This window comes from Neophocaena asiaeorientalis, unplaced genomic scaffold (genome assembly GCF_003031525.2).
Source record: "Neophocaena asiaeorientalis asiaeorientalis breed wild unplaced genomic scaffold, Neophocaena_asiaeorientalis_V1.1 scaffold171, whole genome shotgun sequence".
Classification (NCBI taxonomy): Eukaryota; Metazoa; Chordata; class Mammalia; order Artiodactyla; family Phocoenidae; genus Neophocaena; species Neophocaena asiaeorientalis.
The window spans coordinates 9,789,476-9,815,844 of NW_020174013.1; the positions used below are offsets into that span (position 1 = coordinate 9,789,476).

The window sequence follows — 26,369 nt, forward strand, 5'->3', positions numbered from 1 at the left end:
TCCAATTTGTTTTAATAGTTAGAAAACATAAATATGAAGATCAAAGCTATAGTGATAGATACCTTTTCAGTGCCTGTTATCCAGTGTACCTTTCCTTAGCATAAGGTTCCCAGGAAGATAAATTCATTAGAAGCTTTCTTGGGATTCAGGCTTTGGAGCAAAAGGTCTTAGAGGAGATGTGAATTTCATCTGGCTCCTGGAACCACATGGTCAACTGCCCCTCCCACACGGGAGCTCGGCTTTCTAGTGTTCAGCATGTTTGTCCACCACGTTTAGCGTCTTACCGTTGGGCAAAGCTAAATGGACACAAATATTCTAATTAGGCAATTTCTCCTTTGCTAGACTCTATTTAGAGTCTCTATAGACAATAACTTTTAAGTCAACATTTTTCGGACAGGCCAAAACATACTCTATTAGGTTACAGCTTCCTTTAGTTACATTTTAATCACCTTGATTAGATTCGGGTGTTTTCAAGAATCTCGGTCATGTCTTAGTAATGACCCATATCGCAGATGACTAATGACGATTATGGTTTCATTTTCATGAATTTAATTCTCAACATGTAGCCATATGTCAAATTATTAGGGTATCCTACTATAGTTCCCCTATATTTATTAACTGACATTGGGAGGCAGGAAGGGGCACTTCCAGCTCTGGGAATGGGGGTGGGGGAGGGTCGGGACTGTGTTCCTAGGTGAGGAGGTGGCATGAGTGTGTGGGTTTGGGGTGGGGACAGGACATGGGTAGAACAGGTATTCCATGCAGCCTTTTCTAGTCCTCAGGTGGTAGACATACTCACTCCTGTGAATTCCTGTGGCACTTAGCGTATGTGTCTCTTGTCATTAATCTCGTGCCTACATCAGAGGCCTTCTCTGGACCTGTTTGTCCCATTTAATCTTAACAACAACCTCTGAGGTAGGTGATATTATCCACCCCTCCCCCTGCCTTTGTTTTAATGGATGAGAAAACAGGCACACTAAAGTCACTAGTATGAGTTACACGTGCAGCCCGTGAGAGCAGCACTGGACCTCAGGCCAGGCCCGCAGGCTCCTGATCTGTAAGTCGTTCAATTAGTGACTTCCCCTGCTGCCAGGGTCTTACTAGGTTGCTTAACTAAGCTAGTGGCTCTCTGAAGGGAGATGTGTGCTGTTTGATTTTCCAGGAAGCAGCAGACTCCCTAAAGGGGTTGATGTGTGGGCTTGGAAAGGACTCAGCTTAGTGGGTTACACCAGGCTGGGCTGAGAGTGGAACCTCGCAGGTTCCCGTGCAGCTTGACCAGGCTCTACGTTCCACACCTGCTATGGTTGAAAACTGCCTCCACCTCCACCCTGACCCGCCCAACTGCTCCAGCCACAGTTTCGCCGGCACTTCACCGACTTCACCCTGGCCTCAGCTGCTGCCCTCCACCCCAGATGGGGGGATGACAGCTGCTGTCCCAACACTGCCTCCAAGGGTTTTATGAGGATACGCAGAAGAGAATGGACATTTGAAACCCCTGGAATGACCGGGGTTTTTCTTGCAGAGCTTTGTTGTTTCCTTGTCTGCCCATAGTGTTGCTTCTTTTTGATTTTGTTTCACGGGCTCTCAGTTTGTTTTGGTCAATGTCACATCTTCCTAGCCAGGTTCTCTGTGGTGGGAAGTCCAGCTCCTGGATTGGCTGAGCTTCTGGGAGCACGAGGATGCTCGTACAAACGTGGGTCCAGTGAGCCTTTTACAGGCAGCAGCTGAAAACTGCCCGTGCTGTTGTGCTGTTTGCAGCACAGGGCAGAGAGGGCCTGGCGGCGAGGGCTGGATGGCCACATCAGAGTCCACGTGCATCGTGATTCTTTTTCAGTTCTCAGGTCTCGTTTACCATTGTTTTAAAAAAATACATGTGGGGTATATTAGTTTAGCTATCTTCAGTTGTTTTAATAAAATTCCTGACTTCAGTTCTCGCCTGCCATGTAAACATATGCACTTTGTAAGCAGCCACATTTCTCAGTGTGTTCTTCACAAAGTCACTTTTACCCTCAATCCTCCTTTTCCACCGATTTATTCCTCTCTGCCAAATCTGCCGAAACTGAAGAGCTAAGGAACACTACTGGGCGTGGTGATAAACTCGCAGCCGCCACACAGGCTCCATGCTAGCTCATTTAATCTTCCAACAGTTTAGTCCATTTTATAGATGAAGGAAAGGAAACGGTAAGTAACTTGCCTGGAGCCACATAGCCAGTAAAACTATGATTCAAAGATTTAAAAGGTCTGTGTCTAAAACCTGTGACCTGCTGCTTGCTTAGAACAAAGGGGCCAGGAGGGTCCTAAACTAGTTGATTGGAGAACTGCCTTCCTGCCTCATTTCTGCCCAACTGTCCTGTAACTTTGGACAAGTTGGATGAGTTTCTCTGAGCCTCAGTTTCCTTATCAGTAAAGTGGGAGCTGCCCTATCTCATAGGCTGATGGTGAGGGTTTGGTGGGATAGTAGGGCTAGTGTGAAAGCAGGAGCAAGGCGCTCTGTGCTGTGAAGCAAAATAAGGCTAGAGTAACATAATGCGGTGACTCGTTAATAAGCCCGGAAAAGAGCTCTGCTGGGAGCCTCCTGTAGCACGAGAAGGCCAGAGCTGGAGGGGAGAAGATGAAGTGGGTGATGCAGAAGAGGCAGAGTAGGGGTTATGAGACATGCCCGAAGGAGGGTAAGCTGTGCTTCACAAAGTGGAAGCGTGTCACTATGATGAATGCAGGTCCTGAGGAGTTGATGGCTTGGGTATTTCTGCCAGGGACTCCCTGCAGGGAAAGGGTATTTCTGCCACGTGCAGGCACCTCTCTGAATTTCAAAGAAATTGTGTGTGTGTGTGTGTGTGCGCGCACACACGTGTGTAGGCCCATGAGGACCCAACTTTGCATACTTGTGGACCTGTGTGTATTTTCCTTAAATTAAGGTGAAATTCACACAACATAAAATTAATCATTCTTAAGTGTACAATTCAGTGGCATTTAATACCTTCACAATGTTGCATAACCTCCACCTCTGTCGAGTTCCAGAACATTTTCATCACCCCAACAGAAATTGTGTGTACTTTCTAAAGGGTCTGTTCTGTGAAGATGTATTTGTGAACCACATTAGGTCATCCTGGTTTTGCCTACCTGCCCAGAAGCCTCCCTCCCTCGTCTGCCTGTCCCATGTCTTTGGCCAAGGAGTGTGGTCCAAGACCTCAGATTCCAAATGGGTTTGCTAGTCATGGTAAACTCCTTCATGCAGTGTGGCTGTCTCTGGTGGGCATGGAGAAAACCAGCATTTCAGGCTTAATCAGAGGGTAGTTCCTGCGGCTTCTCTCGCCGCTTGACTGCCTGTCCTTAGTGTATTAGAAGTCTGTGTTTAAGGGTGTCTGCCAGTGAGAGACTTCAGTCATCGTAAGCCTCTTCCTCAGCCTCAGAGGCGAAGAAGGTAGGTGGAGGAAAATGGTGTTTCCTCTGCATTTGGCCCATCTGTAACTCCTAGTTCTATGTTGGTGCCCTCGCCACATGGGAAGCCCAGGTGACCTGAATCCACAATGCCCAACAGTCCTCTGTAGCTCAAGCATTAAAAGGGTAAGAGGGGGCTTCCCTGGTGGCACAGTGGTTGAGAGTCCGCCTGCCGATGCAGGGGACATGGGTTCGTGCCCCGGTCCGGGAAGATCCCACATGCCACGGAGCAGCTGGGCCCGTGAGCCATGGCCGCTGAGCCTGCGCGTCTGGAGCCTGTGCTCCGCAACGGGAGAGGCCACAACAGTGAGAGGCCCGCGTACCGCAAAAGAAAAAAAGAAAAAAAAAGGGTAAGAAGGCTGTTCCCCTGGAAGTGTCAGGCCTTGTACTTATATATGCCTGCCTCCAAATAGCTGGCCCTGGGCAGCATCCACTCCCCTGTGATACAGGGACCACAGCACCAGCCAATGTAGTGGGGATCCCTGAATAGTCTCCATGAGCTGCAGAGATGGGGCCAGTGAGTAGCAAATCCTTCCATACTGAGTGAAGGGTGGAGGGAGAGAGAGGGAGACAGAGAGGAGGAGCAGCAGAAGGAGAAGAAGGGGTGAGGAAAGAGCTGCCTTCAGTCATCTAGGGACTACTTCATGCTGATTCCACTACTTAGATCTTGTGCTCACCCAGGAACCAATATCAGGCACACCTCAGAGGTACTGCAAGTTCAGACCATGCAATAAAAAGTGAGCGCATGAATTTTTTGCTTTCCTAGTGCATGTGAAAGTTATGTTTATACAGTAGTCTATTACGTGTGCAAAAGCATTATGTCTAAAGAAAAAGTGCATACCTTAATTAAAAACTATTGCTTAAAAATGCTAACCATCACCTGAGCCTTCAGTGAGTTCATAGTAGTAACGTCAAAGATCACTGATCAGGCACTTCCCTGGCAGTCCAGTGGTTAAGACTTCACCTTCCAATGCAGCGGGTGTGGGTTCAATCCCTGGTGGGGGAGCTAGGATCCCACATGCCTCACAGCCAAAAAACCGAAACAGAAAACAGAAACAATATTGTAACAAATTCAATAAAGACTTTAAAAATGGTCCACATCAAAAAAAAAAAAATCTTTAAAAAAAAAGATCACTGATCATAGATCACCATAACAAATACAATAATGATTTTTTTAAAAGGCCTGAAATATTGCGAGAACTACCAAAGTGTGACACATAGACATGAGGTGAGCAAATGCTGTTGGAAAAATGGCACTGATAGACTTGCTCGCTGCAGGGTTGCGACATGTCTTCAATTTGTAAAAAATGCAGTCTGCAAAGTGCAATGAACTGAAGCGCAATAAAATGAGGTATGCCTGTGCTTTGGCCGGGGGCAGAGAATGAGCCCCTTGCATAATCCAGGGACCACTTCATTCTGATTGGACTACTTGGATCATGTGCCCACCTAGGAACCAGTGACTCTGGCCGGGGGGGTAGGGAATGAAACTCCATGATTGGCTTAAATCCAACCAGGAATTCTTTAAGCTAGATATGGGGTCAGGGTTCCCAGGGGTATGTGTCTGAATAGAGGAGTGGTGGGTCTTGACCTAAATCAGTTTTGCAAAGAAAGAACAAGTAGGAGAAGGATGCCGGGTAGACAGTCAATGATATCCTCCATCCTAGATAAAACAAATGTCAAGACAATGGAAAAAACGTGGTGGTGAAAAACAGTAGCAGGAACTAAAATACTGGAAGAATTGCTCCGTCTGAGGCTCTGCGCCTTAGAGCTCACCTTATTATTCAGGAAGGTGGGTTGGACAGAGAAAGGGCCCTGATCTTAGGAGGCAGTTGGAATCTTGGCTGAAAGCGGTAACTGCAACCTGAGAAATTCACCTGTTAGTGGAGGATTCAGAGGCTTTATCCATCATCTCCAGCTCTGCAGCCGATAAAGGAGGTGCAGGCCACCGTGATCTGGCTGCACTTTGTCCTTCTGACTTCATCTCCCACACGCTACCCTCATTCATTCAGCAAGAATTTAATAAGCAGCTATTATAAACCAGACTTTGAAGAGTAGTCCTCTGCCCTCGCGGAGTCCTGTGGAGGATACAGATAAGAAAAGAGGTAGTTGTATTACAATGTAAGAAATGGGACGACAGGAGAAGGTGTTACAGAGAGAGAGACCTTGATCTGAATTGGGGGTTTGGAGAAGGTTTGTTGGACCAAGAGATTTTTAGACCGGAGCTTGAAAGATGAGTAGGAGCTGCCCAGGTGAGGAGTGTGGAGAGGGAAGAACAGACTGGCTGGGCAAGTGGTTGACTGACTTTGTGTTTGGGGTTGATACTGAGGACTCCCAGAGTTATGGTTTGATCCTGATGGAGTGGTGATGTCTTTTCGTGAGATGGTGAACTCAACAGGACTTGCAGATTTGAGGGGGAAGAAATGACTTTAGTTTAGAAATGTTGAATCTGAGATAATTCTGGTTCAGCCAAAAGGAGGCATCTAGAGCTGGGTCTGGAACTCAGAGGCAGAGAGCTCTTCCAGATACTCGTTTCCCACTGTCAACATCTTGAGCTTAAAATGCCCAAAATTGGCCTCTTGAGTTTTCTCCCTAATGTGTTTCTCCACCTTCAGTCTTCCTCATCCCTGTGAAAGACATTATCCATCCAGCTGCACAAGCTGAACCCTGGATTATTCCAGAAGGCTCCCTGGAGGCATCTGTCAGGGCTTTTCTGCCTTGGGCCTTTTGCCCCTAGTGTCCTATATCTGGCTTCTCAAAGCATCCCTCACATCTCAGGTAGACGTCGCTCCCTCCGAGAGGTCTTTCCAGACCACCAAGACTGAAACTGCTCGTCCTGGTTATTCTCTGTCTCCTGGCTGTTTTCCTTCACAGCACCTATCCCAGTTCGCATTTGTAATCATTTTTGTCCCAATTTGTTAAATACCTGACTCAGTGCCTCTAGTATGTTAGATCCATCCCCCCTTTGATAACAATTTTTTTTTTTTTTTTTTTTTTTTTTTTTTTTTTAGTTTTTTTCTTTTTTAAAGTAGTTATGTATTCGGTGTTTTATTTATTTATTTTTGGCTGTGTTGGGTCTTCGTTTCTGTGCGAGGGCTTTCTCTAGTTGCGGCAAGCGGGGGCCACTCTTCATCGCGGTGCGCGGGCCCTCTCACTATCATGGCCTCTCTTGTTGCGGAGCACAGGCTCCAGACGCGCAGGCTCAGCGGTTGTGGCTCACGGGCCCAGCCGCTCCGCGGCATGTGGGATCTTCCCAGACCAGGGCTCAAACCCGTGTCCCCTTGCATCGGCAGGCAGATTCTCAACCACTGCGCCACCAGGGAAGCCCAACAATTTTTATAACATGTTTCTCCTATACTTATCTTCAAATGAAGTCTATAGCTAATACAACCTTTCTGTATATATAATTTTAAATCAGTATAACATCCTGGCAGTAATAGGAAGGCAAAATAAAAGGAAAGTAATTCATAATCAACATATTTATTTCAGGGCTTCCCTGGTGGCGCAGTGGTTGAGAGTCCGCCTGCCGAAGCAGGGGACATGGGTTCGCACCCCGGTCTGGGAAGATCCCACATGCCGCAGAGCTGCTGGGCCCGTGAGCCATGGCCGCTGAGCCTGCGCGTCCGGAGCCTGTGCTCCGCAATGGGAGAGGCCACAACAGTGAGAGGCCCGCGTACCGCAAAAAAAAAAAAAAAAAAAATTTATTTCAGTATTAAATTCCTAAGTTCCCAGGGCTGAGTACTCAGAAATCATAATGAAGTAGTCAGGTGAACAACCATGAATGCAATAGCTCTAAAAGTTGACTAACGGGTTTGTGTTTTAGTGACAATTAGGGTACTAAGAGCAATATTGCCAGTGGTGTGCGATTTTCTGCATTGGTAAGCAACTCCTGTAATGTTTGAACAACATCAAGTAAATCTACCTTTCTACTAATATGCAACAGAGATAGATCCTAGATTCAGGTTATTATTAAAAGTTTTTTCATAGTCATTCAGTGCCTAGAGGCACACTCATCAATCATGCAGGACCCAGGACTGTTTTTCACTACACAGGTCAGGTAGCACCCTGGCTCACACCCCTAAATGCTGGTAGAGTTCCCCCGTTCGTGTTGACGATCAAAAATACCTCCCGCGCTTCCACAGTGTCCCCTGGACCCAGAGTAGTCCTGCCCTAGTGGGGAGGCACTTGCCTCTCCTCTGTTGTACTGTGAATTCCACGAGGGCAGGGTCCACGTCTGTTTCTCACTGGAGTACACAGTGTTCAGCACCTAGTGGGTTTATATTTGTTGAAATGAAAGAATGCATGACTATTCCATCAACATGAAATTTGTACCAAAAAAAGTTAGGAAAGGAGAACACTGCATAGAAGTGTGACCTGACATTGACCTTCCTTCTGCATGCCTTAGGCCAGCTGACCTCTGTTTTAGTGAAAGAGACTTGCAATTACAGCTCCAGACAATGTAGAATTGCAGCTCTTAAATCCTTTACAATGAAGGAAGTCATCTCACCATGCACAAAAGAAATTGCACTGTCTCTGAAGCTGTGGTTTGTCTTTTTTTGGAAAGTCAGGCTTGTCTGTTGAAGAGCTCAAAACACTTGACCAGCTCTCTCATTTATCTTAACATGTGTATGCTATATTTATTCTCCTCTCACAGATGGGGAAATGAAGCTTGCCGAAGGGCCATATTTAGTTGAGTGTTGATCCTCTGCCTTGGGGGGTCAGCTTAGATAAAACAGTATCCTAAAACTCAATTTTTATGCAGTAGTTTAAACCTCCACCCACATTAAATCTGTTACTAGGGCTGCTCACAAGGGTAAAAAGTGTTAGTTTGAGCGTTTTTAACCATGTGACGTGGCGATCTAGTTCAGTCCTCTCCTTTTAGAGATGAGGAAGTGCAGGTTCACGAGACACGGTTAGATAATGGCAGAACCAGTTCTCCAGCTGGTCGTCTTTCTGCTACCGCACATTTCAACCTTTCTCTCTCTCTCTTTTTTTTTTCTCCAGCTAACCTAAACAGGAGTTATAATAAGTCAGGCAGCCAAAAGGAAGATAATAATGGAAAAGAAGCCAAAGATCTGGTCCACTAGCTGCTAAATAATTAATAAATTAACTGGGAGACTGACTTATTCTAATCAAAATATATGAAGATGACAGTTGCTTAAAGTTAGAAGCTGAACCTTCAGTTTCAAGAATTCTTTTACCGAGATATAATCAGGCTCATGATAAGTAAATACCATCTCACAACTGAACAGAGATTTTAAAAAAAGGAAAGGAAGGAAGGAAGGAAAGAAAAAAGGACGGAAAAATAGTCAAACATTTTTAAAGTTTTTGAAAAACAATGATCTCTTAGGAATTTCCAGCACTTAAAAAAAATTCTCCTCCCCAAATTTTCTTTAGTCCACCTGTAGCAGGAGAGTGGTAGGTAAATTCAATAAACTCATCATCGATGCATTTTGAACCAAACTTACCAAAATATTCCACAAAAGAACTCAACCCAGCTTCCTTGAAAAAGTTATTTTTAAGGGGGTGAAAGGTGATATTTCACAAAGTTAAATACAAAATGAACTTGAAAGTGACAAAAGGACACAAAAAAATGAGGTTTCATAGACTACTGTTACCAAGAATTATTGAAGAAATGTTGATAATTTATAAGATTTCTGACAAAACACTTCATCTTCAGAAGCTAGCTTTAGTCCATGTGCCCTCTTGGCTTTAGTATAGCACCTTTTAGGGGGTAGAGTGATTCAAGAGCCACGCCTGATACCTATTTTAGGCTTCTCACCAGAAACAGATGTTACAGATGGAGATTACTACTCCTTCATTTACCACAAGCCACCAGTTGTCAGGGACATTCTTACTTAGTTGCCTTACATTTTATATATCTCCAAGTAGTCAGAAGCTGTTTTAGACTTTAGAAGTCTGGGGCTTGTCTGTTAAAGAATTATTCAGTTGTGGTCCCACTTTTTCTAGGTTGTTACAGAGGAAAAATTCTTACAAGTTTTGATAATGACTGTTTTCTGAATCAAAGTAACGCCCTGGATTATTCGGAGGCGTAATATATTCTTATAGCACATATAGTCTTCAAAGCACTTGTCGTTGATAATCTCCCATTTTACAGACGGATAAACGAAGGCTCTAAGAAATAAGTGACTTGACCAAGGCCACATGCTAGTAGGTCATATATGTTCCAATCCTCTCCGTTCTGTAAGGCTCAACCCAAATGGCACCTCTTGTAAAAGTCGTTTTTTAGAGTCCCCTAATTACTACCCTTGGTTTTCACCACATTCTGACTTGTAATACAATGTCTGCATACATTTGTCTCCCTTGCCGTGAACTCCCTATGAGCAGAAACCGTTATAAATGTTTTTGTCTCTTCCAACTTACCAATTCTCCCTCCTCAGTGCCAACTTTAAGCATGTTCTCTCGTCAGCACCGCAGTTTCTTCTTCTGTTCTAGTCTGTGACTTTGAGGTCTACAAAGTTCTAGTGAGGTGCACGGGTATTATTGCTCATTCGTGTTCGTTGCCATATTTTCAACATACAGGTATCTTATGAGAGCTTTGCAAATGTTGAAATTGTTTGACGGGTCAGAAAGGATCTAAACCTTGGCCTTCCTTCATTTCCCTGATGGGTGCACATTCTGGGCACATAGTAGTGATACCAGCCAGGGTTCTTGGCCTTCCCCAGTCAATAGAAATTGACTAGAGGCCAGACAAGAGATTCAGGCAAGGCTTTTTTGGGGCCCCTGCTGCAGCAGGGGGGAGGGAGGGAGAACAAACAACAGGTTTCCTTGCTTGCTCACTTGCTGAGCAGGGGCGAGCTTGTTCCTTACATGGGGTGAGGGTAGGCGTGTGTCCAGGGGTTGGGCTGGAGGGGCGGCTTAGGTGGTGGTGTGTACAGGGGGCATACACAGTACCCTGCTTTTCCTCCTGACACTCTGTTTTTGCTCCAGGCTCTTCAGAAGGGGCAGTTGGGTTTTCTGGTCTCTTTGTATTGATCTCTTTTGGGTCCAGAATTTGCCCCAACTGCGATGCACACAGTTATTTTTAGTCTCATGTAGTTTCTTTGTATCTTGTTGCTCCAGGAGAGGTTTATTCAGGCACAAGCATTGCAGCACTGTAGCAAAGCTTCCCAGGTCCCAACCTGTCTCAGTAGGTGCTTATTAATGTTTCTTTGATTAAGCATTTATATATTCACCTGCTCCAATTTACACTTTCCCATTGTTGTATCCGACTGCCTTTTTCTATGTACATGTCTTGAATTCCCGACTAAACTATAAGCTCCAAAGGGGACGAGGGGACGATTATATTTTTTATGTGTGTACGTGTCCTTAGAACATCTTCCATGCAGTATGACCTCAAAACATCTTTGCTAATTGATTTTCAGTGACCAGTTGTGTGATAGAATACCACAGAAAGCATGGCAAGGCCTATACCACCCAACTTGAGTGATTTTGCTTAAAGTACATATTTTGGATAAGTATTTTAAATAGGTGTACACAGTCTAAAAACATGGTTTTTTTTTAAATTTTTATTGGAGTATAATTGCTTTACAATGGTGTGTTAGTTTCTGCTTTACAACAGAGTGAATCAGTTATACATATACATATAATCCCCATATCTCTTCCCTCTTGCATCTCCCTCCCTCCCACCCTCCCTATTCCCACCCTTCTAGCTGGTCACAAAGCACCGAGCTGATCTCCCTGTGCTATGCGACTGCTTCCCACTAGCTATCTATTTTACATTTGGTAGTGTATATATGTCCATATATACACTACCACTCTCTCACTTTGTCCCAGCTTACCCTTCCCCCTCCCCGTTTCCTCAAGTCCATTCTCTAGTAGGTCTGCGTCTCTGCGTCTTTATTCCCGTCTTGCCCTTAGGTTCTTCACGACCTTTTTTTTTTTTTTGATTCCATATATATGTGTTAGCATACGGTATTTGTCTTTCTCTTTCTGACTTACTTCACTCTGTATGACAGACTCTAGGTCCATCCACCTGAATACAAATAGCTGAATTTTGTTTCTTTTTACGGCTGAGTAATATTCCATTGTATATACGTGCCACATCTTCTTTACCCATTCATCTGTCGATGGACACTTAGGTTGCTTCCATGTCTTGGCTATTGTAAATAGAGCTGCAATGAACATTGTGGTACAAAAACATGTATTTTAAACAGGTCACTAAAGTGGGAGGGAGCACCCAGGTCCACGCCAAGGGAACAAAGGTGGTACAGAAATGGGCACGCTTCTGGGCTGCTGACTGAGCTGGGCATAAAAAGGGGTCTCCTGACTGATGGCCATTTGCCACAGTTCTCTGTTGCACCTGAAGGTGTTTTGTTTCCTCTCAGAGCACATTTCGTTGGTCTCTTATTGTCTGTGGACTCTTGTCAGATTGTCAGTGTGTGATATTGTTGAAGGGTGAAGCTTGTCATCCTCACAGATCAGGCACTCTTGATGAGAATGGAGAGCCTAATCACTAAGCTACCAGAATACATTGTAAAAAAATGGATCCCGCTGGTACTTAGCCAATTGATAAGAAGCTAAAGATTTTACTAAGCAGTTCAACAATCCTGTTGACCAAATTCACCATTGTTTTTGATGTAAGACAGTTGTCTTTAATACACTTGAGAACATTTCGGTTACCAGGCTGAAATGTTTAGATATCTACCTTTAAAAAAATTTTTTTGGACTAAAATGTAATTGATTTCTTAATTAGGAGGACACTAGAGAATTGGCTTTGAGGAATTCTTTTAAAAGAAAGGGCAGTGCCGCATTTAACTTTCTTTGTGTTGTCAAATTTTAAATATATAGCTGGGGAGGAAAGAATTGCATGCCTCAATTTATTTATCCCCAAATCTAAAATTTCACATTAAGTTCACTCAGGATATTACACAGTAGATATAAACAATTGTATATGATGCAGGGTACAGTATGCACAGGGGATCATTTATTTTTTTAATTTGCTATCTATTATTAGACTTCTAATTACTCAGGCTGGATGGAAGCAGAAAGGTCTCATTCTGATAATCACTGCCAATTATTTAGCTGGAGATTACAGGCAGAAGGAGTTCATTTTAGATGGTTCAGATTTAAGAAGTAACATTTCTTGCCAAGGAGTTCTAAACACACTTGTCTTTTTATTTTAACCCCAATTCTTCACATTTTAACTATTCCAACAAAAATCTACAGTTTAACAAATCTAGAAATTAGTCTAGTTCCATTCCTTTGTGCCCACATGTCTCTCGAGGAAAATCAGTATGCACTGTGGTTATGAAAGGAATCTGTACGATAGACTTATGTTCTATAAAATGTTTGGATGAATATTTGAATATTAAGCATTTCTTGAGAACTTTGCATTCACTTGCTTTTTATTTCTTGTAATACCCTCCCAGAGAAAGAGTGCACTTTCTATTTCCCTGATGAGGTAAAATTTTCATTAAAAAAATCTAATTTGATTTTCGTAAAAAATGTGCAATTCTTTTTTTTATTACATTTTAAATAGTCTTAAGGCTCTTGAATCCCCCAGATGACTAATTAGTACAGTAATAATATATCATTCTCTTTTATTAATCTGAAAATTATACTGTCCTCAAGAGACCTCAGTTTGATTTGTGTGTTTTGATGCCAGAGTAGAAAATTTTATTTCTCACTAAAGGAGTTTCTTCCCTGTGGTTGGAGAGAGAACGATGCAGAGCCAGGGCTGATGTGCCACTGATGGGACCCTGCGTGGATTGGCAGAGAATAGGAGAACCAGTTTCCCGTGGGATGAAGAATTGACGTTAAAGAGTTGAAAGAGTTCTTTTATGTGCTTGGCACTCTGCTGAGTGCTTTAGTTGCAATATCTCATTTATTCCTCATAATCCTATGAGATAGTATCCTCATTTCTAATTCTGTGAAAACTGGATCTCGAAATATGGATGAGGAGAGATTTGTAGCAAGAGCCCCCCATTCCCTGAGCGTGCCGTGTGCAAGTCTGCTCAGGAACAAACTGCTGGGTAGTTGCCAGGTGGAATGCTAAGATCAAATACTGTCCCTTTAATTCTTCTTCTCGACATGCAGTTTGAAATAGGCAGTAGAGTACAAGAAGTATACTTAATTCACCAAATTGTACTGTTTAACACTCAAACTGATTTTTAAAACATGTTATACTTTTGATAATAGTCCTTTTATAACTGACTGGGGTGCCAGCATGTTTCATACCTGTTTTGCGTGATCTCTTCATTAATCATTTCTTAACACCAGAGCACTGCTTTATTCGAATCCAATTAGAGGCCTCCACTTTTAAAAATAAATGCTAAAGAGATTGGGGATGGCATTTCCCGTCTTGTCCTGAGCCAACACTTGAGAAATCTTTCAGTGCCCTTGGCTCCAAACTGCGGGTGTGCCCTTCAAAAGCATCACAGAAAAACAGGAGGGTTAGCTCCAAAGTCAGGAGTTTGAGATAATATGAGTTTGAGTGTAACATTGTAGTAAGAAAAATGTCAGAAAATGACATGAAAGGAAAATTGTCCCATGAGAGAAATACTACCTGAAACTCTGAGTGGAAGATGTTTTTAATATGCCTTTAATTCCACATTCATGCAGTTCTAGTAGTGAAGCAGGTCATTTAAGAGGGGTGGTGGCTTAGGCCAAAAATAAAGTTTCCTTGAAACCAGATGAGAGGCTAGCCCTGACGAAAATGGAATCCTGACTGTTCACTCACAAAAATGTAAGCAAGTAGAATTTTGTGTCATAGGAAATAATCTAAATGAAACAGGATCTTCACTGTCTTTTGTGATGGAGAGATGCTAAAACAGCCCTTCTATAAAATGTGAAGCAGCAGTTTAAATATGGAAGGCATATTTTATAATAACCTGTAAGGGAAAAGAATCTGAAAAAGGATATCATATGTGTGTACATATATATATGTACACACATACATATATATATAATTGAATCACTTTGCTGTACACCTGAAACTAACACAACATTGTAAATCAACTATACTTCAATTAAAAAAAAAATAATATAGCAGTCTAACGTATTCCGGTCTGGAACCATGTCCAAGACATACTGAAATGTGCAGAACAACATGGGTTGCACGGTCTTCGTCTGTGTACAGATGTTTAAATACGTACAGTTGTAGGCATATACATGCACAGAAGATAACTGGAAAGATACATATGAAAAATCTACATTTCAGGAAAGGAATGGAAATTGGAGAGGAAGGGGGATTTTGTGAATTTACTCAGTATGTTTCTATCTTTAAATTTTTACACAAACATGCATATGTGCACACACACACACACACACACACACAAAACTAAGAAAACTATATAAACAGGGAAAGCAAAGATTTAAGGTCTCAGTGAAGATGTATAGTGGTTAAGGCATAGGTTCTGAAGTAAAACTGCCGGAGTTTGAATCCCATCTCCTTTACTTGTTATAAACTTCCTTACACAAGTTAGTTAATTTCTGTTGCCTTAGTTTAGACAAATGCAACACAGAGATAATGGTTCTTATGTCATATAGTTGTTACAAGAATTAAATAAGTAGGGCTTCCCTGGTGGCGCAGTGGTTGAGAGTCTGCCTGCCAATGCAGGGGACACAGGTTCAAGCCCTGGTCTGGGAAGATCCCATGTGCCACGGAGCAGCTGGGCCCGTGAGCTACAAATACTGAGCTCTGCGCGTCTGGAGCCTGTGCTCCGCAGCAAGAGAGGCCGCGACAGTGAGAGGCCCGTGCACCGCGATGAAGAGTGGCCCCCGCTTGCCACAACTAGAGAAAGCCCTCACACAGAAACGAAGACCCAACACAGCCAAAAATAAATAAATGAATAAATAAATTAAAAAAAAAAAAGAAATAAGTAATACATGAGAGAGCATATGGCTCATATGTTTAATAACATAGTGAACATTCAGATAATATTATTATAAATGACTATACTTAAACATCTAGCTACAATCAATTCTGTGTGCAAACTTTTCAGTTAAAAATGCTTCCAGGGCTTCCCTGGTGGCGCAGTGGTTGAGAGTCTGCCTGCCGATGCAGGGGACACGGGTTCGTGCCCCGGTCCGGGAAGATCCCACATGCCGCGGAGCGGCTGGGCCCGTGAACCATGGCCGCTGAGCCTGCGCGTCTGGAGCCTGTGCTCTGCAACAGGAGAGGCCCGCGTACCACAAAAAAAAAAAAAAAAAAAAACCTAGGAATAGTTTTATAAGGAATAATATTTAAAAGCTGGGAGAAATCAGGAGAAAGGAGGCAGATGAGAAGCCAAGTAGATGGACATTAATTCCCAATTTGGAGCAATGATAAATTCCCTGCATTGGACTTGGAAGGGTAAGGAATTAACTCCACAGTGCCTTTTGAGTTTCTTTGTCTTCATTCCAAATAGTCCTGTCATAATTCTAACCTTTTAGAGGAAGAACTCAGGAAGGCAGAGATGTTTAGAGTTCAAGCTTTAATGCTATGCTTTCCATCACAAAATAGAAACAACACTGAATTTTAGGCAAAAAAAAAAAAAAAAAAAAAAAATGCTTCCAGTGACAACTCTCGTCATCACAATGTATTTTCTCAGAGTTTCATTGTAGACGTTAATGATACTGTTATATTTTACCCCAGTGGTGTTCAGAGCTTCCAATTAGAATAGAATAGCAAAGACAAATGGAATTATGTTGTTTTTTTGTAGTATGTCATACATTCCATTTGTGGACTAGTCCTGACTTTGCTTCTTTGACCATCTAATCTAATGTACATATTTGTTAGTAAACTCTAGAAATGGAAATAACGAGGTTTTTCTTTCTCCCTTAGGAAGACTATGATCGTCTGAGGCCTTTATCTTATCCAATGACTGATGTCTTCCTTATATGCTTCTCTGTGGTAAATCCAGCCTCATTTCAAAATGTGAAAGAGGAGTGGGTACCAGAACTTAAGGAATACGCACCAAATGTACCCTTTTTATTAATAGGAACTCAGGTATGTCTGCTTTGATTTTACCCATTCAAGAATAACCTCTGTGGCCTGCCTTGTGGTGTTGCTCTCAGACAAATGGCCCTAAGGTATAGCAACTGAGATAATAATATGTTGAATCTCAGTTGTTATAATAAATTCTGTCACATTTTTGGAAAAAGTAGTGTCAAAGAAAGCAATTACTTTATTAGTTGGTTTTAAAGATTAGGTTCTTTTGTAATCCTTTTTTGATACGTGGGGTTAAATGGGATTACATGCTTTATCTCTAAAGACTGATAATATTATGGGACATTATTAACCTTTCTTAACTAGATTGATCTGCGAGATGACCCCAAAACTTTAGCAAGACTGAATGATATGAAGGAAAAACCTATATGTGTGGAACAAGGACAGAAACTAGCAAAAGAGGTAATGCAACCTTTACAGAATTTAAAAGTAAATGTAAATGAAGCTAAGGTGATAATAGAAGCTAATATTTATTGTGCTTTACTGTATGCCAGGCACTGTGCTGAGTGTTTTACATGCATTAGATCATTTAATCCTTGCCTCGACTCAGTGAGGTTGGTCTACTAGTACCTCTGTTTTATGGAGGAGAAAACAGAGGCACAGCCGTGTCAGGTAACTTGTAAGGTCTTGCCGGTAGTAAATGGCAGAGCTGGGCTTCAGTAAAGGCCTCACTCTGGCCTTTACTAAACCTGTGCTACACTGCCAACAATATTTTCCTAGTAAGTCATGTGTACAAAGAGGCGTCACAAATAGGGGCTGCTGAATCGGGCCCTGTCGTCAGTGAAGACTCATGGTGGAGAAGAAATGTGTGGTTGAATTCTCTTCCACAAGAGAATTTTTATGCAAGGTGGAATATATTATCATTTAAAAAATATCACTGTGATGCACAAAATACCTTTTAACTTATATTCTTCCTCTCCCCAAAGTGAGGCTTGCTTTTTTCTCCATTTGCCCCTAACATGATTGGATTCTATTTTTTAGATGTTATGACTTTAATAGGACTTTCGTGGAAATGGAATATAATAAGGTGTTTTAAAAAATACTATCAGGAGGCAGAAGAAAGCAAGAAAACTTTTTGGAGAACAGTTTTTCCTAAAGCAAAAGATAAATAGCTTCACTAACAAGTTACTAGCAAGGAATTTCACATATTAAATTCTGTCATCTTAGGAGAGAAGGAATTTCTAAATTTCATAAAGGTAAAAGTCATAAATGAAAACATCGATGATTTAACTACGTAAAAATTTAATATGACATCAAATGCCAGAAACAAAATTAAAAGTCATATAACAAACTTGACATTTATGGCAGAAAAATGGGTTAATATCCTTAGTGGACATGAACCCCTTGCGTATGGATAAATCAGAAAAAGACATATGCATACCCCAATAGGAAAAGGGACTCAGAACATCAATGGGAGATTCTCCAAAAAATGCAGATTGCCATTGAAGAGAAAAAATATGTTCATATTCCTTAGTAATCAAATGTAAGTTCAATTTCCATCTGTAAAATTGGCACACAAAAGAAGAGACATTAATTAGAATACCCACTGTTCCAGGTGTAAGCAAATGGGTACTCTGTTGTTCTGTTGGTCTTCGAGTAAAAGCCTCGACAACATGCAAAAGCCTTAAAGTCATGTACACTTTTGATCAAGCAATTTCATAGGGAGGAGTTTATCCTAAGAATATTATACGGGATGTGCTTAAAGAGATAGCCATAAAGTTCCTGCATTGTTTATAATGGCAAAAAAAAAACCCTGCATCTGTTAAAAATTTATACTAATTTACTTACTGAGATGTTCATGTTTATTATGTAGTTTAAGGGGAAAAAAATGGTTGCAAAACACCATTTCTAGACCTGTCAGCAGCATTTGGCACAGTTGGTCCCTTCTTGAAACACATTCACTTGGCTTCCTTGAACGCCCTCTCTTGGGCTTTCTCCCGCTCGTGGGCCTCTCTTCCATCTCCCCGTCTCTGAATGTTGAGGGTCCAGGGATCCACACTCAGCTTCTTGGATGTCTTTCCTTCTATATCCACACTCAGCCTTTAAGCTTGGTAAGCTTCTATCCGTCTTGTGGTTTTAACAGTCTGCTACTGAGATTCCCAAATTTCTATCTGCAGCCTGGACCTCTTCCCTAAACTCTAGATAGACTTGGTTATCTAACTGGTCATGCACCAAGTCCATCCGGGTGGTAAGCATCTCAGAACTAACATGTCCAAAACAGAATTCCCAATTTTATCCTCTAGGCTTAGTCTTCTCAGTTACTCGGGTCAAAAACCTTGAAGTCACACTTGACCTTGCTCTTTCTCTCATACCATTCAGTGAACCCTCCAGCAAAATATATTTTTCTGCGTTCAGAATATACCCAGAATCCAAACGCTCCTCTCTGTCCCCTCCTCTGACAACCTGGTTCAGGCCCCCTCCCTCTCTGGCCTGGATTACCGGAACAGCCTCTCACTCACCTTTCTGCTTCTGTCTGTGTGTGTTAACCTGTTCTCAACACAGCAGCCAGAGTGAGACTTTAAAAATAGAAGCTCCATCAGCTCCCTGCTCTGTTCAGGATCTTCCAGTGGCTTTATTATCTTCCGAATAAAGAAAGGCCCAAGCCCTCACCCTGGCGTACAGGCCCCGCTACCTCTCTGCCTCACTCACTGTGCTCCAGGCACTCGGCCTCTGTGCGGTTTCCCCAATCTTCTGCCTCAGAGCCTTTGTCCTTTCACTGCCCCCTCTGCCTGGGATAGTCTTCCTGATGTAGACATTGTTCATTCTTTCACTCAGATATCACTCTGTCAGTGAGGCCTTGCCTGACCTCTCCCCACTTCCTATCTCCTCCCCCATTTTTCTCCAGACCACATATTCTACCTCTATATTTATTAGTCCACGGTCTTCTCCCTCTAAAATATAAGCTTCATGAGAATAGCTTAGGGACTTAATTTTTTCCTTGCTCTATTCTCACATTAGGCAAATGAGAGTGCTCTGTAAGTTTTCAATGAACGAACGAACGGATGGATGGATGGCCCTTACCCCTGCTCGCCCTCTCCTGCCACTCTGGCTTCTTTCCCACCCTCTGAATGCTCCTGCATCAGGGTCTTTACATCTGTGGCTCTGTCTGCCTGGAAACTCTTTCCCTAGGTATCCCTCAGTGCTCAGACTTTACCTTGGTGAGCAGCTTTCTCTGACCACCACCACTGTCCTCTGCACCCTTTCCCTCCCTCACTCTGCTTTTTTTTTTTAACCTGTAGCATGTGCCACCATCTGCTCTATATTCCTCTGTGTGTTCCTCCCTCAGTAGAACTTAAGCAAACGTAAGCATCACACAGCAGAGACTTTGCTGTTTTGCTCAGTTCATTGACATGATCCCCAGCACCTAAAAACAGAGCCTGGCATATAGTAGGTACCCAGTAAATATTTGATGAATCAAAGAATTTTCCATAGAGAAAGTCTGGAAGAATATACACTAGTATTTTAACAGTTAGCTATCTCTGGGTATCATAAATATGGATGATTTCATTCTTTTTGCATTTTATGATTTTCCTTATAATGGTGTATTTGTGTGGTATCAGTTGTTGTAAAAAAGACTGTATATATTTGTGATTTTTTTTTCTCCCTCCCAGATAGGTGCGTGCTGCTATGTAGAATGTTCAGCTTTAACCCAGAAGGGATTGAAGACTGTTTTTGATGAGGCTATCATAGCCATTTTAACTCCAAAGAAACACACAGTAAAAAAAAGAATAGGATCAAGATGTATAAACTGTTGTTTAATTACGTGAGAAACGTCTTCACTGGCCAAGTAAACTGTCCATTTCTCTCAGAAAGCATATGAAATGCTAAAGCTATTACCCAGACCTCTTAAAAGTAATGAAGCAGTTTAAAACTTGAAAGGAAAAAAAAAAAAAACCCTGTCCTCAGAATTCTATAAAGTTGATTAAGAATGTTTCTTAAAGGTCCAAGAAGCAACAAACAGCATCTGAAGCCACAATCTATTATAAATACTTTATTTCAACTAGAAGGTACAATCTCTCAGGGGTTTCATAGTTTAAAAAGCTACAATCACATCATGTTGTAACTACATAAAAAACAGTGCTGTTAAGTGGAACTGCCTGGCTTAGACCATATACATGTCTGCACAGTCTTTATGGAATCTGCACAAAGAAATATCTTCTCCCTTTGCTCCAATTAATTGTTCTTGTATGTAAGTTTCTTTCTATTCCAGTATATCCAGAGTGGTGAAGTAACAAGGCCAGCCACGTAGCCAAAGGTCGCTCCAAGCGTGCAGGAGATGGGCCATTCCTGAGGAGAGAATGTATGAGGTCGAAAAGAACAAAATGTTTTATTATTACTTGAGCACATGTGTAACCTAAATATTTCTATATTAAAGCTTAATGTGCTTTCTCAAAGAATGCCAAAAGTGTAACAAGGTCATATCTGCATTTGTCATGAACACTAAAAATGTACACATTTTAGTTAATGTGCATTCAACTGTAACAAGGTTTCTGGCGATTGTAGATTTAGTTTGATGCTCCCCAAACTGCATGAGTTACATGCTGAAATTACAAATTAAAACTTTGGGTCAGACTTTGCCATAATCCTGGACTCAATTTAGCTCTCTGAACTAGTTGATAGTTTTGTTTTTCTGATTTCCACATTGGCTTGTATATCAAATGAAACGAAAAGGGTGTATGCTGACCAAACCACAAGAAACTTTAAATTGTGTTGAAAAGACCTAGAATTCAAGCATGTTACATGGAATTTATAACAAAGCAACTGCTTTCATAATAAAACTGATTTCACCTTTCAGATATAGATATTGGAAGCACAGTAGAAGTTACAGAACCACAGCTTATATACACACCTAGAGTATTAAGTTAAATGACATACTGGCTTCCAAATACCCATTTTCTCCAGCCATATTACATTTCACAATATTACGTCAAGCCAGAAGTAAATAATGTTGACTTATTTCATCCTCGAGCAGTGCATGGTAGTCCCTAGGTTTTGAAAGGTCCTGCTTTAAAAAAATGTTCTCATGTTTATCTATGAAGCTTATTTGGTATACTGGAGCCATTTCTAATCTTTCTCTAGGGAAACAGACTGTATAACTGTGGTAGAGGTGAACCATCTTAATGCCTAGTTCTGTTACCTAATTAAGTTTTCTCGTTTGGTCTGCTGTTGATCTACCTTATTCCAGATGCCATGCAACAGACAATAGTGTTAGACAAAGTTTCAGTCAGTGTGAACAAACTAATGCAGTTCAGAGAAGCATAACCTAATCCATAAAATTTTTCCCAGCCTTTCCTACATTTAAAAATGCTGTTGCCTAAATTATGATTTCTTTATGTCTTTGGTGAGCTTCTGTTAATTTCCATGACGTGAGCTTATAGCTATGTCTATTGCACAGATTGGGTAATGGAACACTAAACTTTGATACTTGAAAATGACAGCCTTAATGCTCATAGCAGTCACAAATCTAGGATGTACTGTCTTTTGTGTGAGCTTTGTAGAGATTTTTTTAAAAATATAAGCATCATCTTCCCCATTGACGTGCGGAGAGTCTACTGGATAACTGGTCAGGAGGTTTCTCTCCTGAACTGGACAGTGGATGTCTTCTTTCTCCCAAGAAGTGGTGGTTCGCATTAAGTACCATGGCCTTATGTATGCTCAAATGGAATCTGATGTAACTTTCTCATTTAATTTTGGTCTGCTATTTTTAGATAGAATTGAAAAGAACTGTATAACTCAATTAGTATATCAGCTAAGTTGTCCAACACATGGTATAAAGGAATTAAGACAGTAAAGTATTATACATTTATTTCCAACTTGCCTTTGGGGATTTGATGGGAATTTTTTTTTTTTTTCTTCCTCAAATTCACATCTCTGAAACTCTTCACACTTGGTTTCCTAGCCAATAAAGTTAAAATCTAGAATTTGTCCTGCCCTAAGAGAAATGGACTAGGACTCTGGTGTCACCTCTGTTTCTTGACTGGGCCTCATTTTCCTCATCTGGGACGTAGAGGAGATGATCTCTAATCTCTCCCATTTATCAACTCTTAGTATTTTCCTCTTTCTTACAGTAATCATTGTTGGACATTACCTTTTCGGCTTCATGGTCTTAAGATGGTAAAAATCCTGTATATAGATGATTAGAACTCTAAGCAAAGATGATTGTATCATCTGAACCTGAGGTGCCTTAGGTACTCTATTGACCTTGATGGGGTTTGGAGTTTCCCATTGCTTATTAAGAGCCTTTTCGTTGCTTTGGTTCTTTAGTATTTCTTTTTTGCAAAATCCTTCCTGCTAGTTTAACTAAAACCAAAGACTTTTTTTTTTCTGTTCATAAACAGATTGTAGAAAAGTTGCCTTATTTTCAGAAGCATGTTTTCAGTTAAGAGTTAGGTTTCCATTGAAATTCAGGCTAATCACTGGAACAACTAGTTCAAAGTAGTGAATTCTCTGGAAAATAAAATACTTCAAAAATATCTTACTGACATGAATTTTGCTAGTGAATGAAAATACACTGCTTCAAATAAGGTCATGTATGAATGAACTTAAACTTATAGTTAATATTTTTTTGCACATAATCAGTTCTGAAGTTCTTAAAAATAATTTTAGGGGCTTCCTGAAATCTTACTTAATATTTTGCTTATATCCTTATTCAATCTCTAAAGGTACATTTTAGGTTAGCCTATGTTGAATTATCACATTTACAATAAGTAGAGCCTGCACTAATGGTTTTTACTGTGAATTATCTTAGTTACTTTAGGCATTGCTTCCATTTGGTTTTAATTATTAATTTTAAGTACCAAATTAAATACTGGTTTGTCGGTTGTTGCTTTTTAAGTGATTGTTGCTTTAATAGTGTCCCATCTTAACACATGGGGTTACAAATAAAATAATATGCATAGTTTACTATCTACGTAAAGCACTGACCTTCTTACCTTAGTAGTTTTTATTTAACACTCTATGTAAACATTTGGGATAATACTCTTTCCTCTGTCTCTCACGTGGTGGATCTATGCATCATCGGCCAACTGTGAGCATCCGCACCTTGGTAAAGAGTGCACTGTCAAAGTGCAGGGAGAATCGTAATCCCTCATGAATTCAGCCAAATTCCAATTTGGGTTTCTAAATTCTATTTTAATCACTTTGTAATTTCAGTGTGGCTCTTTGTTTCCAAACACATACATACACATTTACACACACATTCTTTAAACAGTGCTATACTTCACCTCCAGTGGAATGCCAAAAATGAAGTAAATATTAGTTAGAAAGTTTTGCCTTAAGAGGGGTTAAGGCCTGGAACACCTGCTATTCAACATGTCAGGGAATCCATGCCATCAGCAAATTAAAATGTTGGACTGGCTTTGGAGACTGTTTGCTAGTGATGGACCAGGCTTTCCTGCTTGATTTTTTCTGAAATAAGTAGTCCTTAACTGTAACATAGTCATTTTTTAAAAGAGAATTTCTCTTTATATAAGGGCAACTTTCCTTAATAGGGAATGGCAAAAGGAGCTGTTGAAGGGAGTTGGGGAAGGTTGCCAACGAACAACCTTTCCTCAAGCAATTTCCTGCTAACCTTAATATTGCTTTAAAAAAATTAAAACTATCCTATGGCAACAATTCATTTTGACTTGTCAAACAATCGTAGCTTAATCACATATTTTCATAATTAGATCTTGAAGTTTTCCATTTAAAACTACTGTCTCACATACGGAGATGTTTCTATGTAACATTCCTCATGCCACAAATAGAATTAAAACACACCGTATCATCTATTGAAGAGACAATTCAACTGCGTTGCTATAAACATTTCTCCAAATTATGATAATCTGAGATGGCTCGAGAGCCATATATATATGGCTCTCTATATATATCTTGTTTTGTGTAAGGAAAATAGAAAACTCAAAGACATTCATGTAAAGGAAGTCACAAGCGATTACCACCAAACGACCATCTTTTTATCCAGTTCTTTATAAATTTAAATTTTTTTAAATCACTAAACAAAAGAAAAGATCCCTCTTGCATAACAAAAGATAATGCAACTGGGTAAAATCATTACAGTTACTGTCAAAAAGAAAAACTAAAAAAATGAGTAGCTGCATCATGTGAAGAAAGCATCTTGCTTAGAGTACTACTATTATCCTTTTTCTAAATCGAATGATTCCTTATATGTGTCAGCACTTAAAAAAAGGTCAGTGTTCTCTTAAAATAATCAGCATCAACGAAGGCCTGATACATAGGGTCTTGGTACACGTACTACCAATAAGTTATTTTTCTCTTAGAAATAAAACAATTTCACCCTAATGAGCTTTAAAAAACATCTTAAATAATACAGATATAACTTTTTTTCTGTTAAAAAATCAATATTATTGCTGGTTGAAAGACATTTCAAAATTATATAAGCTTATTTCTACCTGAAGACCACACTGGTTTCTTCTGATCAGGCATTACAATAAAACTGCTTACTTTTTAGGAAAGGAAAATGTACCAATATAAAGAGTTTGATATATTTCAGAGCATGTTGTAAGTAGTACAGAATAGTGATTAAGAACACTGATTTTTGGGACTTCCCTGGTGGCTCAGGGGTTAAGAATCCGCCTGCCAATGCAGGAGACAAGGGTTCGAGCCCTGGTCTGGGAAGATCCCACATGCCGCAGAGCAACTAAGCCCATGTGCCCCAGCTACTGAGCCTGTGCTCTAGAGCCCATGAGCCACAACTGCTGAGCCTATGTGCCACAACTACTGAAGCCCGCATGCCCCAGAGCCTGTGCTGTGCAACAAGAGAAGCCACCACAATGAGAAGCCTGCGCACCACAACGAAGAGTAGCCCCCACTCACCTCAACTAGAGAAAGCCCCGGAGTGGCAACGAAGGCCCAATGCAGCCAAAAATAAATAAATTTAAAAAAAAGAAAAGACTCTCATTTTTGTATTAGACTGGATTTGAGTCTCAGCTCTGCCATTTGTTAAATATCTGACCCTGGGAAATTAATCTGGATGGAACCTAGGATATGACATGACGCAAAGGAACTTATTTACAAAACAGAAATGGTCTCACAGACAGAAAACAAACTTACGGTTACCAAAGGGGAAAGGGGGAAAGGGATAAATTAGGCGTTTGGGATTAACACATACACACTACCATATATAAAACAGACAACAGGGATCTACTGTATAGCACAGGGAACTATATTTAGTATCTTACAATAACCTATAATGGAAAAGAATCTAAAACAATATATATATATATATATAAAGGGTGTGGAGAAAAGAACCCTCTTGCAGTATTGGTGGGAATGTAAATTGATACAGCCACTATGGGTTGAAAATAGAACTACCATATGACACAGCAATCCCACTACTGGGCATATACCCTGAGAAAACCATAATTCAAAAAGAGTCATGCCCTCAGATCCAGCAAATACTGGATTTCATGGTTAATTTCTTCTTTGCTAGTTATTCGAAAAGCAAGTGTATCATATGATTGAACTTATAAATGGAGAGATGACCCACAGTCATTATTCCAGACAGCATTCCAATTCTGCAGAAACCAATACTGACCCAGACAAAGAAATTACTGAAGGCACTGGGTTAAACATACAGATCTGTGTGCCATTTCTTTATGAAGATACCACATTTTGGATTTCTCTTTTTGTGAAATCTAGAGGTTGTGTTGCAATTTCAAGAGGGTGGGACTGTATGAGACAATGACACTCTTTTAACAGATACATTTTTGGTGTTCTTCTTTTTAAAAAACTTTTCCTGGGGCTTCCATGGTGGCGCAGTGGTTGAGAGTCCGCTTGCCGATGCAGGGGCCACGGGGTTCGTGCCCCGGTCCAGGAAGATCCCAAATGCCGCAGAGCGGCTAGGCCCGTGAGCCATGGCCACTGAGCCTGGCGCGTCCGGAGCCTGTGCTCCACAACGGGAGAGGCCACAGCAGTGAGAGGCCCACGTACTGCAAAAAAAAAAAAAAAAAAAAAAAAAAAAAAA

At 41.0% G+C, this 26,369-nt stretch overlaps 2 protein-coding genes across 4 annotated transcripts in view; one reads left to right on the forward strand and one right to left on the reverse strand.

Moving 5' to 3' along the window:
- RHOQ (ras homolog family member Q) overlaps nt 1-23,293 on the forward strand; it is a 39,041-nt gene extending 15,748 nt beyond the window's left edge. For both annotated transcript variants that reach the window (XM_024753637.1, XM_024753636.1), the window contains exons 2-4: nt 16,223-16,387; nt 16,694-16,789; nt 19,999-23,293. In XM_024753637.1, coding sequence (XP_024609405.1) covers nt 16,223-16,387; nt 16,694-16,789; nt 19,999-20,154 — 417 coding nt within the window. In that variant the 3' untranslated portion in view covers nt 20,155-23,293. The remainder of the gene's footprint in view (nt 1-16,222; nt 16,388-16,693; nt 16,790-19,998) is intronic.
- Nucleotides 20,364-26,369, reverse strand: part of PIGF (phosphatidylinositol glycan anchor biosynthesis class F) — a 22,879-nt gene continuing 16,873 nt past the window's right edge. For both annotated transcript variants that reach the window (XM_024753638.1, XM_024753639.1), the window contains exon 6: nt 20,364-20,674. In XM_024753638.1, coding sequence (XP_024609406.1) covers nt 20,561-20,674 — 114 coding nt within the window. In that variant the 3' untranslated portion in view covers nt 20,364-20,560. The remainder of the gene's footprint in view (nt 20,675-26,369) is intronic.